Below are 12,831 nucleotides of genomic sequence, written 5' to 3' on the forward strand. Positions count from 1 at the left end.
TTACTTCAGGAACCACCAGTAATCTGCCGCCTTTTCCCATCACAGCCTCCAATTGGCCAAGATGGCTTGCAACCCATTGCTGCGTTTGCCCAATCAGAGGGGCAGCCTTCAAGGAGAGGTCTGTCCAGGCATCACAGGCCCCATCCAGAACAGGAAATGGTGATGGTCAATGTCAAAGAACAATCATCAGCAATTCAGTAATCCTAGCATTTGCAGCTTCCGATGTGCCCTCCGCCAAGATAAATCCCCAGGATGTTTTAAAAGCCAGTGGACATATCACCCAAAAAATGTTGAATTTTTTAAAAGATATATAGTCCTTTTTATTTTATTATTTGGTTAATTTTCTTGTTATTTCCTTTGATGACTTTCAGGCAACCAGCCACGTCATAACACAAAAGCATTAAAGCAGCGTTTCCTGAAAATCTTACCATGCTGTCGACCTAAGCTGGTTCCTTCACTCAGTGAATGCAAGTGAACCTTCTACCCATGTTTATCTCGTGTGAATACTGTGTGTCTTTAGTTCTCTCGTAAAGCCCCACAGGATAACCAATAGACAGGTTTTCTGGTGCCAGCCAGTGCAATAAAGAAGGGGCAGGAGGTTGATGTTTTACAACAGAAATGACAACAAGCACGCTTGGGTAAAGTACTGTCTACATGACAAAATGTTACAAAGGCACAAGAATCTTTGAACAACAGCAAACTGTCTACGTGTTCTAAAGACTCTCTGTGAATTTCATCAGTTTACAGAGGATATATACAGGGTATTTTTGAAATACAGTGTATTGCGCATCAGGAAACGGTCTGAATTGCAAATAGCATGAATGAAACTATAGCATACAGTCCCGATAAAGGCAAAGTTGTTTCACGATCAGAATGCAATAGGTAATGTATACACAAAATTCTGGAGGAACTCAGCAAGTTAGGCAGCATCTACGGAGGGGAATAAACATTCGACGTTTCAGGCCTCTGATGAAGGGTCTTAGCCCAAAGCGTTGACTGTTTATTCTCCTCCAGCGATGCTGCCTGGCCTGCTGAGTTCCTCCAGCAATTTGTGGTGTGGCTCTTGATTTTCAGCATCTGCACAATCTCTTGTGTTTGGAATGCAATGAGTGGCAGATTTATGCAGAACACAAAAGATGTGATGAGATCAATCCTAGTTGTCATCTCTGGGCAAAATTGAAGTGGTGAATTACTCAATATTTTATAGTATTTTTGCCCTGGAAAATACAGTGTCCCCTTTGGGCTACTGTCTAGGAAGGAGCACAGGTGAGTCATATGTGCACATTGCCCCAGGTATTTCCAGGCACCCGGTCATTGGGGATGACACTGAGAAAGATTAATGAAATTCAATGTACAAGAAATAAACCTATTAATCTCTCTCCCTCTCCCTCTCTCCCTCCCTCTCCCCTCTCCCTCTTCCCATCTCTCTCCCTCCCTTTCCCTCCCTCTCCCTCGCTTACTCCCTCTCCCTCTCTTTCCCTCCCTCTCTCTCTCTCCCTCCCTCTCCCCTCTCCTTCTCTCCCTCCCTCTCCCCTCTCCCTCTCTCTCCCCTCTCCCTCTCTCCCTCCCTTTCCCTCCCTCTCCCTCACTTACTCCCTCTCCCCTCTCCCTCTTCCCATCTCTCTCCCTCCCTTTCCCTCCCTTTCCCTCGCTTACTCCCTCTCCCTCCCTCTCCCTCTCTTCCTCCCTCTCCCCCTCCCCTCTCCCTCCCTCTCCCCCCTCCCTCTCTTCCCCTCCCCCGCCTCTCTCCCCTTTCTCTCCCACTCTCACTCTGCCCCCCATCTCTACCCTTACCTCTCAAGTATTCGCATTATTTTCTGTTCTCATTTCTGCCAACGTGAATAGTTGGCATTTGACAGTGGACAGCGGCCGGGATTAGGAATTTGAGATACAGTACTGTTGTACTTGGAAAACTGGATCCCTGGGATGCAAAGCAGGAAACGTTGCGCAGGTCAGGCAGCATCTGTGGAGAGATAAGCAGAGTTAGCCGTGCATGTCAATTACCTTGTAGCATCCTCCAGCGGGAAAGACTTCTTGCAGGGTTTTGAATTTGTAGAGAAATCCATTTCTGCTTTGACGTTGAGGGTTGGACAGGTTCCATTGGGATATGATTTACCATTTCTCCAGGAATGCCCTGGAAATATCTTTGATTAAGGACTGACAACCACAGGAGGAGGTAGGAATGGCCTCCTTGTTAGTCATGGGGCTGAAGGAACAGGTGGTGAGATCTGGATGAGTTCTTCAGGGCTACCTGCTCCCAGAGTTGTCTCCCGTACTTGGGAGGACTCTGCCTCAGAAGAATAGATATTCAGACTGAAGCCCATGAGGTATCAGAGAGAGTACCATGATATTTTAAGCATCATGAAACTTAATTGGGAGATTGTAAAAAGATTCAACACAGACAGGATATCTGAACCAGTTGGAAAAATGGGCTGGAAAATGGCAGATGCAATTTAATGCCGACAAGTGTGAGGTGTTGCACCTTGGGACGACAAATTAGGGTGCAGTGAATGGTAGGGCTCTGAGGAGCAGGTTGAACAAAGGGATCTGGAAATACTGATCCATAATTCCTTAAAAGCGTTGTCACAGGTACAGAAGAGAGCTTTCGGCACACTGGCTTTCATAAGTCAAAGTACTGAGTACAGGAATTGCGATGTTATGCTGAAGTTCTATAAGACATTAGTGACGCCTAATTTGAAGTATTGTGTGCAGTTTTGGTCATCTACCTACAGGAAAGATGTTAATAAGATTGAAAGAGTACACAGAAAATTCGTTGGCATGACCTGAAGACCTAAGGAAAGGTTAAACAGATTAGGACAATTTTCCCTGGAGCGCAGGAGAATGAGGGGCAATTTGACAGAGGTACACAAACTATGATGGGAAATGCAAGCAGGCTTTTTCCACTGAAGTTGGATGAGACTAGAACTAAGTGTCATAGGTTAAGGGTGAAAGGTGAAATATGGAATGTGGAATGAGCTGCCAGTGGAAGTGGAGAGTTCAGATCTGATTGCAACATTTAAGAGGTGTTTGGACAGGAGGGATATGGAGGATAATGGTCCAGGTGCGGGTCAATGGGACTAGCGAGAATAACATTCCAGTGTATACAGGATAGGTGGAAGGGCCTGCTTCTGTGCTGTAGTGTTCTATGACTCTATGACATTCAGGCTATTATGATTTTTAAGGACTACTCCTAGTACTACCCTGTTTTTTCCACAACTTTGTCATGTTTTTGCTTTCCAAATACTTGCCCTATTGTAAGGGAAAGATTTTATTGAATATGCTTTCTGTGCCCTTTCGTACAACACCCTGCAGATCACCAGATCTTGCCCTGTCAGACCTGGTTTACTCCTTATGCCTCTGTGAGGATATCCACTGGACTAAGGAACCAACCATCTGAAGATCCAGTTCACATTTCTCAGCAATCATGTTGAGGGCATAATGAGTAAACCAGTTTGGCAACTGTTGGGAAGTATCCCCAACTCTCCAGATCTTGGACTCAAACCACACCATCTGGCATGAACGATTTTTCCATGGTCAAAGTCACTTAGATCACATTTCTTCTCCTTTCTGATGTTTGGTCTGAAGAACAACTGAACCTCTTGACCATGTCTGCATGTTTTTATGCATTGAGTTCCCGCCAAATGACTGGTTGATTAGATATATGCATTATGCATTACTCCACTACAATACAGGTATATCACTATTACAACAGACAGAGACATGAGAGAGGAGCTAGCCAGAATTGATTGGGAAATAACACTGTCAGGGATGACAGCAGAGCAGCAATGGCTGGAATTTCTGGGAGTAATTCAGGAAGCGCAGGATAGATACATTCCAAAGAGGAAGAAGTACTCTAAAGGCAGGATGACAACACCGTGGCTGACAAGGGAAGTCAAAGCCAAGCTAAAATATAATAGAGCAAAAATTAGTTGGAAGATAAAGGACTGGGAAGCTTTTAAAAACCAACAGAAGGCAACTAATGGAATATGAAGGTAAGCTAGCCAATAATATTAAAGAGAATACCAAAAGTTTCTTCATATGTGTAAAGTATAAAAGAGAGCTAAGAGTAGATATTGACTGCTGGAAAATGGTGCTGGAGAGGTAGTAATGTTAGAAATGGAAATGGCAGATGAACAAATAAGTATTTTGCATCAGTCTTCACTGTGAAAGACACTAGCGGTATGGTGGAAGTTTAAGAATGTTAGGGGGCAAAAGAGTGTGAAGTTGCAACTACTAGGGAGAAGGTGCTTGAGAAACTGAAAGGTCCAAAGGTAGATAAGTCACCTGGGCCAGATGGTCTACACACCAGGGTTCTGAAAGAGGTGGCTGAAGAGATTGTGGAGGCATCAGTAATGATCTTGCAAGAATCACTAGATTCCGGCATGGTTCCAGAGGACTAGAAAATTGCAAACGTCACTCCACTCTTCAAGAAGGAAGAAAGGAAGGTACAGGTCAGTTACTCTGACCTCAGTGGTTGGGAAGATGTTGGAATCAATTGTTATGGACGAGGTCTCAGGGAACTTGAAGGCACATGATAAAATACACCATACTCAGCGTGCTTTCCTCAAAGGCCAATCTTGCTTGCCATTTTTTTGGAATTCTTTGAAGAAGTAACAAGCAGGATATAGGCATCCACGAGGAAATTAGATTAGATTAGATTAGATCCAACTTTATTGTCATTGTGCCTAGTACAGATACAAAGCCAATGAAATGCATTTAGCATCTGACCAGAAGTGCAAAGAATAGTGTTAGTTACAAAATAACTGCGAATAAAAAAGTGCTACAGCACACAAATATAAAAGTACTGAGACAGTACAATACGGATGCAATACTGCTTAGCGCTGTGATGTGAGGTTCAGCAGTGTCACAGCCTCAGGGAAGAAGCTCTTCCTGTGCCTGCTGGTGAAGGAGCGGAGGCTCCTGTAGCGCCTACCGGATGGGAGGAGAGTAAAAAGTCCATGGTTAGGGTGAGATGCATCCCTGATAATGCTTTTCGCCCTGCTCAGGCAGTGTTTATGGTAGATGTTCTCAATGGTGGGCAATTGGGTGCCGATAATCCGCTGGGCAGTTTTCACCACCCGCTGGAGTGCTTTGCAGTCCGATACGGGATAATTGCCATACCACACTGAGATGCAGTTGGTGAGTATGCTCTCAATGGTACAGCAGTAAAAGTCCATCAGTATCCTGGGACAGAGGTGAGCTTTCTTCATGCTCTGCAGGAAATAAAGGCACTGTTGCGCCTTTTTGATCAGTATGGAGGAGTTCAGGGTCCAGGTGAGATCCTCGGAAATATGGATACCAAGGAATTTGAAGCTTGATACACACTCCACTACAGTTCCATTGACGTAGATGGGGACGTGAGTGTCTGCAGATGCTGGAATTTCAAGCAACACACATAAAAATTGCTGGTGAACGCAGCAGGCCAGGCAGCATCTATAGGTCAACGTTTCGGGCCAAGACCCTTCGTCAGGACTAACTGAAAGAAGAGATAGTAAGAGATTTCTTTCTCCCTAGGCCTCCCGTCCCATGATCCTCTCATATCCCTTTTGCCAATCCAACTTCCCAGCTCTTAGCTCCATCCCACCCCCTCCTGTCTTCTCCTCTCATTTCGGATCTCCCCCTCCCCCCGCCACCAGCAATTTTTATGTGTGTTGCAGGATATAGGCATGCATTAGTCTCATGAGACCATGGATTTGCGCCTTGGAAAGTTTCCAGGGTGCAGGCCTGGGCAAGGTTTTATGGAAGACCAGCAGTTGCCCATGCTGCAAGTCTCCCCTCTCCACGCCACTGATGTTGTCCAAGGAAAGGGCATTAAGATCCATACAGCTTGGCACCGGTGTCGTCGCAGAGCAATGTGTGGTTAGGTGCCTTGCTCAAGGACACACACGCTGCCTCAGCCAAGGCTAGAACTAGCAACCTTCAGATCACTAGACGAACGCCTTAACCACTTGGCCACGCAGCAACACAACAAGAACTAAGGAGGATTAGTGAATGTTTTGTACTTGGATTTTCGGAAGGCCTTTGACAAGGTGCACACATAAGCCTGCTTAACAAGTTAAGAGCCCATGGTATTACAGGAAAGATATGGCTTGGATAGAGCATTGGCTGATTGGCAGGAGGCAGAGTGGGAATAAAGGGAGCTTTTTCTGGTTGGCTCCCGGTGACTAGTGGTTCCACATGGGCCTCTGTTGGAACAGTTTGTTTTTACATTATATGTCAATGATTTGAGTGATAGAATTGGTAGCTTTTTGACTAAGTTTGTGGGTGATATGAAGGTAGAGGCAGGGGCAGGTAGTTTTGAGGAAGCAGAGAGGCTCTGGTTTTCTCCCACAGTCCAAAGACATACTGGTTGGTAGGTTAGTTGGTCATTATAAATTGTCCCGTCATTAGGCTAGGACTAAATTGGGGGATTGCTGGATGGCTTGGCTCGAAGGGCTTATTCCAGGCTGTATCCCAATAAATAAGTAAATAAAACACTGGTGAGGCCTCGCTTGAAAAGCAGTTTTGGGTCCCTTATCTTAGAAAGGGTGTGTTGACATTGGAGAGGGTTCAATGGAGGGCCACAAAGATGATTCTAGGAATGGAAAGCTTAACTTATGAGGAGCGTTTGATGACCCTGGGCCTGTACTTAGTGGAAATCAGAAGAATGAGAGGGGATCTTATTGAAACCCATTGAATATTGGAAGGTCTCAATAGAGTGGATGTCGATAGGATGTTTCCTAGAGTGGGGGAGTCTAAGTCCAGAGGGTACATCCTCAGAAGAGTGTCCTTCTGGAATGGAGATGAGGAGGAATTTCTTTAGCCAGAGAGAGGTGAATCTGTGGAATGCATTGCCACAGGCGACTGTGGAGGCCAAGTCATTGGGTGTATTTAATGTGAAGATTGATTAGTCAGGGCTTGAAGGGATACTGAGAGAAAGCAGGAGACTGGGGCTGAGAGGGAATGTAGATCAGCCATGATGAAATGGCAGAGCAGACTTGATGGGCCAAATGGCCTAATTCTGCTCCTGTATCTTATGGTCTTAATGAGCAGGTGTACGGGAGTACCTAACAAAGTGGCCACTGAATGTATGGTAAGATTGTTATGGCATTGTTTGTCTTGCTGTGGTACTCTTTCACCCCATTCCTTATCAAGAATCCACCACTGCTTTAAAAGATGTACAAAGTCTTGCTCCAGTAGCCTTTCGAAAGTTCCAAAGGTTCACAAACAACTGGGAGATAAAAATGTCACCGCAACTCTGAACTACAGAGGTACAGTAATCCTTTATTTTCACACAGTGACTCTAGAACTAGATTCTCCCAACAAAGGAAACATCCTCCCCGTACCCATCTTGTAAATGTATTGTCAAAGTACATTTGTGTCAGCATGTACAGCCCTGAGGTTCATACTCAGGATGTTAAAGTAAGCCTCTGATATGATCTGCTCCATGACCTGATGTTTAACTTTGTGAATTTGCTGCAGGTGATGATTTTATGGGCTACCCTGAAACTGCAGCAAGATTCCATGATGAGCTAAGATAATATTTCCTGCTGGTGAAGCAGAAAGAAAGTAAAATGAAACCAGAGATAGGTTGAATGTAAATACATGTCTATTTAAATTAACGACTTGAAATGCTTCTGCTACCTTATCAAGTAAGTTTAAGATGCATTCTAATGTCCTCAACCCTGCTACGCCTCCTACCCCACTAACCAGCACCAAACTCTGCCTCTGAGGCAGATACCCTTTGCTGGGATCTCACTCTTGTCACTGAGTGATCGAGCTGGGCTGGGAGAGCTCTGTGACATTGAGAGAGACTGAGGAAAGGAGAGGCTGCTCACCAAAAGCAGAACAAGGCATGTGGTCTAACTACTTCCCTTGCCGTTGTCCAGAACCCACACTGACATCTGCAGATCGAGGTCCTTTGAACTTTGTTACAGAGCCCCAGATTTGAACTCCCTGACCAGCGACCCTTAAAGAGGTTATTCAATAATAAAGGTGCCTTGGGAAGTTTCCAGCTTTTTTTGTGATAGATTTAGGTCAGCACCGTAGCAGTTAGCCTAATGCTACTACAGCACCAGAGACCCAGGTTCAATTCCCACCACTGCCTGTAAGGAATTTGTATGTTCTCCCTGTGACCACATGGATTTCCCCTGGGTGCTTTGGTACCCTCCCAAATTCCAAAGCTGTACAGGATAATAAGCTAATAGGTCACACGTGTGTAATCGGGCAGTCTGGCTTCATTGGGCCAGAAGGAACTGTTACCATGCTGTTTTTCTAAATAAAAAAAAATAAAAATCCACTGTGATAGAATTCTATTTGTATTTAAAATTGTTTGGTGGTGAATCTTTGAACTCATGGCTCTGTTCCAGAACTTTATTCTGTTTAACCTGTTGGTGGGAAGGTCAAGGACCACCAGGGATAGCCTGGGTCTAAAAATCAACCCGGTATTTAAAGCAGAACAGCCTGAGTTCAAGCCATAGACTCAATGCCAAATTATTTTTCCTGTGTTTATTGTTCTTTGAGTGGTTTATTGTCCGCATCTGTGGCAGTGTGTCCAGAGTCAGCTTGTTTATCTAACTTTTCCTGTCAATAGAGTTAGTTTATGGGTTCATACTGTCATCTCTGTCATGCAAACTCCTCTTTGATTTTTTTTTGCAAGTAACCTTTGGGATTACTGGAACATTGAAAACACTATGTTAATGGAAAGCTTGGAGCTGTCTGCTGGGAGATGGAATTAGCTAAAGGGCCTGGTTCGGTGCTGTATGACACTATGACGTTATGAAACCAGAACAGACAGGGAGAGTTCTGCTTGGACACAGGAAGAACATGCAAACTCCACGTAGTAATAGTGCGATTACTCAAGTCGAGTATGATGTTCTCCTAAGGGATAGACTATTGGTGGATTCTCTGGTGGCTGTAGAGGCTGATGTGGGATCCACACATTCTGGTTCAGTGTGGGCACGAGTTAGTGGTGGCTGTGGTTGGTGGTCGGGCCTTTTGGTTGTTCAGTCTCTCCTTTCGCAGCTGCCGCTAGTTCTCTGTGGCACAGAGAGGGTGTTCTCGTGCAGCACAGCTCCCTCCAGAATAGATTTTCTCCAGGTGTATCTGTTGACTGCAATGTCTTCCCGGTTTTTAGATGTAATGTTGAATTTCTTCGGGCTGACCTTGATGAATACCCTTGAAGTGTTTCCTTTGCCCACCAGGGACTCACTGGCCGACGTTCAACTGGGGGTAAAGGACCTGTGTGGGGAGACGTGAGTTAGGCATCCGGATGACCTATGACCTATCTATCGGAGCTGGTGCTGATTTAACAGTGTTAGTGTATCTGTCCTGGCACATAGGCTCTACGTGACAGTATTCTCAGCAGCTTTTGGCAAAGCAGTTTTGTAAAAACTGTAACGTGCTTTGAGCAAAGTCTGTGGGTTAGCAACAGATGAATCATTGTAATCAAGCATGAGGCACTGAGGATCAAATGTTTATAATAAGTAATTAATTTCTTAAATTAAGCCTGTAATCTTCCTCTGCCAGCCTCTTACTCTTTACTGCCCCTTTGGAAACTTCCACTGGTCTAAAGAGTTACAGTTACAGACAGCCTGTGTTGCAGGTAGACAATGGGAGCATGGAGGGAATGAGGGAGCGAAAGATTGGAGTGGAAGGGAACAAGAATGAAAATGCGCTAGCATTGCAGAGGATCGAAAGGACGTTTACGACAATGATCCCGGAAATGAAAGCATTTACATATGAAGAGCATTTGATAGCTCTGGGCCTGTACTCACTGGCATTTAAAAGAATGGGGGGCTCTCACTAAAAGCCACCGAATGTTGAAAGACCTAGATAGAGTGTACACAGAGATGAAGTTTCCGGTTGCTGTGGGAGTCCAGGACCAGACAGCCCAGTCTCAGAATAGAAAGATATCCCTTTAGAACAGAGTCAAGGGGGAATTTCTTTAGTCAGAGGGTGGTGAATCTGTGCAATTCATTGCCACAGTGTGGTAACCATGTATATATGTTGTAACTCGGTTACCTGTCTGGACACACCCCTCTGCTGACTGCCCCTGTGGCTCCTCCCACAGAGTCCTGTATAAAGGTGTTCGCCTTGCCCCTCCCCCTCAGTCCGGGGGCAGACACTCACTGTGGAGGTCGTATTGTACAGCGAATAAAAGCCTTTCAGTATTTTACCAAACCTCAGTCTTTTGGAGTAATTGAAGGTGCTTCACACAGACAGCTGTGGAGGCCAAGTCACTAAAGCAGAGGCTAATAGATTCTTAGTTAGTAAGGGCGTTAAAGGTAATAGAAGAAGGCAGTAAAATGGGGTTGAGAGGGAAAATAAATCAGCCATAATTAAATGGCAGAGCAGACTCGATGGGCTGAATAGCCTAATTCTGCTCCTATGTCTTATGGTCTTTTAGACAGCTCCCAAGGACGGGATTGAATTGGATTTAGAATTGGTTTATTATTATCACATGCACCAAGCTACAGTGAAGTGATTGTCCTGTGCACTGTTTATTTCAATCAGATCGTTATCCATATCCCTGGAGCTGAGAGCCAGCAGCACTAACTGCTGCACCTCTGCACCACCCATCAATGCTGTGCCTTTAGAAGTCATACATTAAACTCAGAAAATGCACAAAAATAAAATGTGAGCATTCAATGCATTAATTAATATTTTCTTACATTCTGACTGGTGCTTGTACTGCCCCCTCTGGCAGCTGCCAGAACTGCCCACCATCCAGTCCGGGCTGTGTGTATACTGTATATCAACCACTGAACAGCAAACCAGGACATCACCAGCTCCCACACAGAGCAGCAGTCACTGCGTGCGGTAATATTTCCTCCAATACCATGCTCTGCTCTACAATCATTCAAAATGTATATAACTTACTGTATCCTGCCCGAGAAATCAAATTGTGTTCACACTGTTGTACCTTATAACACAATTGCATTTCCCTTGCAGAATCCATATTGAAAATTGCAGTTCCCTCTTATGTTACAAATGGGAATTGTTCCAGTAAAAGATCTTGTTAAGTTAAACTACCTGAATTGAAAAGACAAATTGGTATTTTGGTATGGTGTATTCTAGTGGAAAGATAGCTGTATAAATTTAATACAGCAAAAGAAATAGATTTGTTAATTGAGGGTTTGTAGAAACAGGCTCTTCATTCATCCCAACCAAAGTGTGTTCCTCAGCAAGTTCTGTTTGTCTGCATTTGGCCAATAGCCAAGCTTTCCTAAAGATTAGTCTTATTTGTCACATGTCCATCAAAACATTGACACAAGCAGTGGAATACGTCGTTTGCACCAACGTCCAACTCAGTCCGAAGGTAGGCTGCGGGCAGCCCACTCGTGTCGTTATACCTTCAGTACCACATAACTTGTTTACAACTCACTGATCGTTACTAACCCACCCGTCTTTACAATGTGGGAGGGCCGCGAAGCACCACGCGGAAATCCATACGGTCATGGGAAGAATGTACAAACACCTTACAGGCAGTGGCGGGAATTGAACACCGATACCTGGAGCTGTAAAAATGTTACGCTCGCGACTACCTTTTCTATCTGTTAACCTGTCCAAATGTCTTTTAAACATTATAACTTTGTGATTATATCCTCCTCTCTCATAGTTCTGGCAGCTCATTCCATATACCATATTCTGTCCAGAAAAACTTGCCCTTTAGGTCCTCTTTAAATCTTTCTCCTCTCACCTTTAAGCTCTGCTCTCTAGTTTTAGACCCCACCATATTAATGTATTGATCCCGCTGTTATTAGGCTACGAATGACATTCTCGTATGATAAGATGGACACTTGACCTCACAATCTACATCTTCATGATCTGGCACCTTATTGTCTGCCTACACTGCACTTTCTCTGTAGCTGTAACACTTTATTCTGCATTCTGTTACTGTTTTACCCGGTACTGCCTCAATGCACTGGGTAATGGTCTAATCTGTATGCAAAACAATTTTTTTCACTGTATCTTGGTACGTGTGACAATAGTAAGCCAATTCCAATTCCAAAGACTGTCTGGCACGATGCATCTAAATGGATGGCCAGATATAAACACAAAATACTCTGCAGATGCTGGGGTCAAAGCAACACTCACAAGACGCTGGAGGAACTCAGCAGGTCAGGCAGCATCCGTGGAAACGATGAGTCGACGTTTCGGGCCGGAACCCTTCGTCAGGACTCACAAAGGGTTCCGGCCTGAAACGTTGACTGATCGTTTCCACGGAAACTGCCCGACCTGCCGAGTTCCTCCAGCGTGTTGTGAGTGTTGGATGGCCAGATATGTTTGTTACAGTAAACCACATCAGGAGCAACTTATTACAGTGATGGTCTCCACCATTCTATCCAGAGGAATGCATTCATCTGCCTGGGTGCCTCCGTGTCACACAGCATGGTGAAGCTCTGAAACCCAGTATCTGACTGATCAGAAACGCTGATGCTTCAGCATTTGGCTCAGTCATTAGTCTGCAGTGAGCAGCCTGAGCCAAGGCTCGAAGTTCTTGCTCCCTTTAAACTCTCCGGATTTCCCAGAAAACTTATTTTCACAGGAAAACAGGAAAAGGTGATGCCAGTGAATTATTGCAGGCAGTCTCTGCAGATTAAAATCATTCTTTTCTTAAAATCATTCTTTTAAATTGAAATTCTACGACTCTAAGAATTACTGATATTGTTCTGCTTTCTGTTATTGTTTGGCCTTGTACTATCTCAATGCACTGTTATAATGCAATGGTCTGTTTGAATAGCATGCAAAACAAAGTTGTTCACTGTACCTTAAAGTCAAGGTCAAATTTATTATCAGAGTATGTACATGTTATTATAAGCTACCTTAGATTCATTTTCCTGCAGGCAT

The 12,831-nt window shown here is 44.5% G+C and overlaps 1 protein-coding gene across 4 annotated transcripts in view; it reads left to right on the forward strand.

The window, feature by feature from the left end:
- LOC140185588 (A-type potassium channel modulatory protein KCNIP2-like) overlaps positions 1–12,831 on the forward strand; it is a 133,074-nt gene that overhangs the window by 88,950 nt on the left and 31,293 nt on the right. The window contains exon 1 of one of the 4 annotated variants that reach the window (XM_072238950.1): positions 1,888–1,951. The exons of the other annotated variants lie outside the window; for them this stretch is intronic. Coding sequence (XP_072095051.1) covers positions 1,927–1,951 — 25 coding nt within the window. The 5' untranslated portion in view covers positions 1,888–1,926. Of the gene's footprint in view, positions 1–1,887; positions 1,952–12,831 lie in introns of those variants that run through there. 4 annotated transcript variants of the gene reach the window in all.

This window comes from Mobula birostris, chromosome 21 (assembly GCF_030028105.1).
Source record: "Mobula birostris isolate sMobBir1 chromosome 21, sMobBir1.hap1, whole genome shotgun sequence".
NCBI lineage: Eukaryota > Metazoa > Chordata > Chondrichthyes > Myliobatiformes > Myliobatidae > Mobula > Mobula birostris.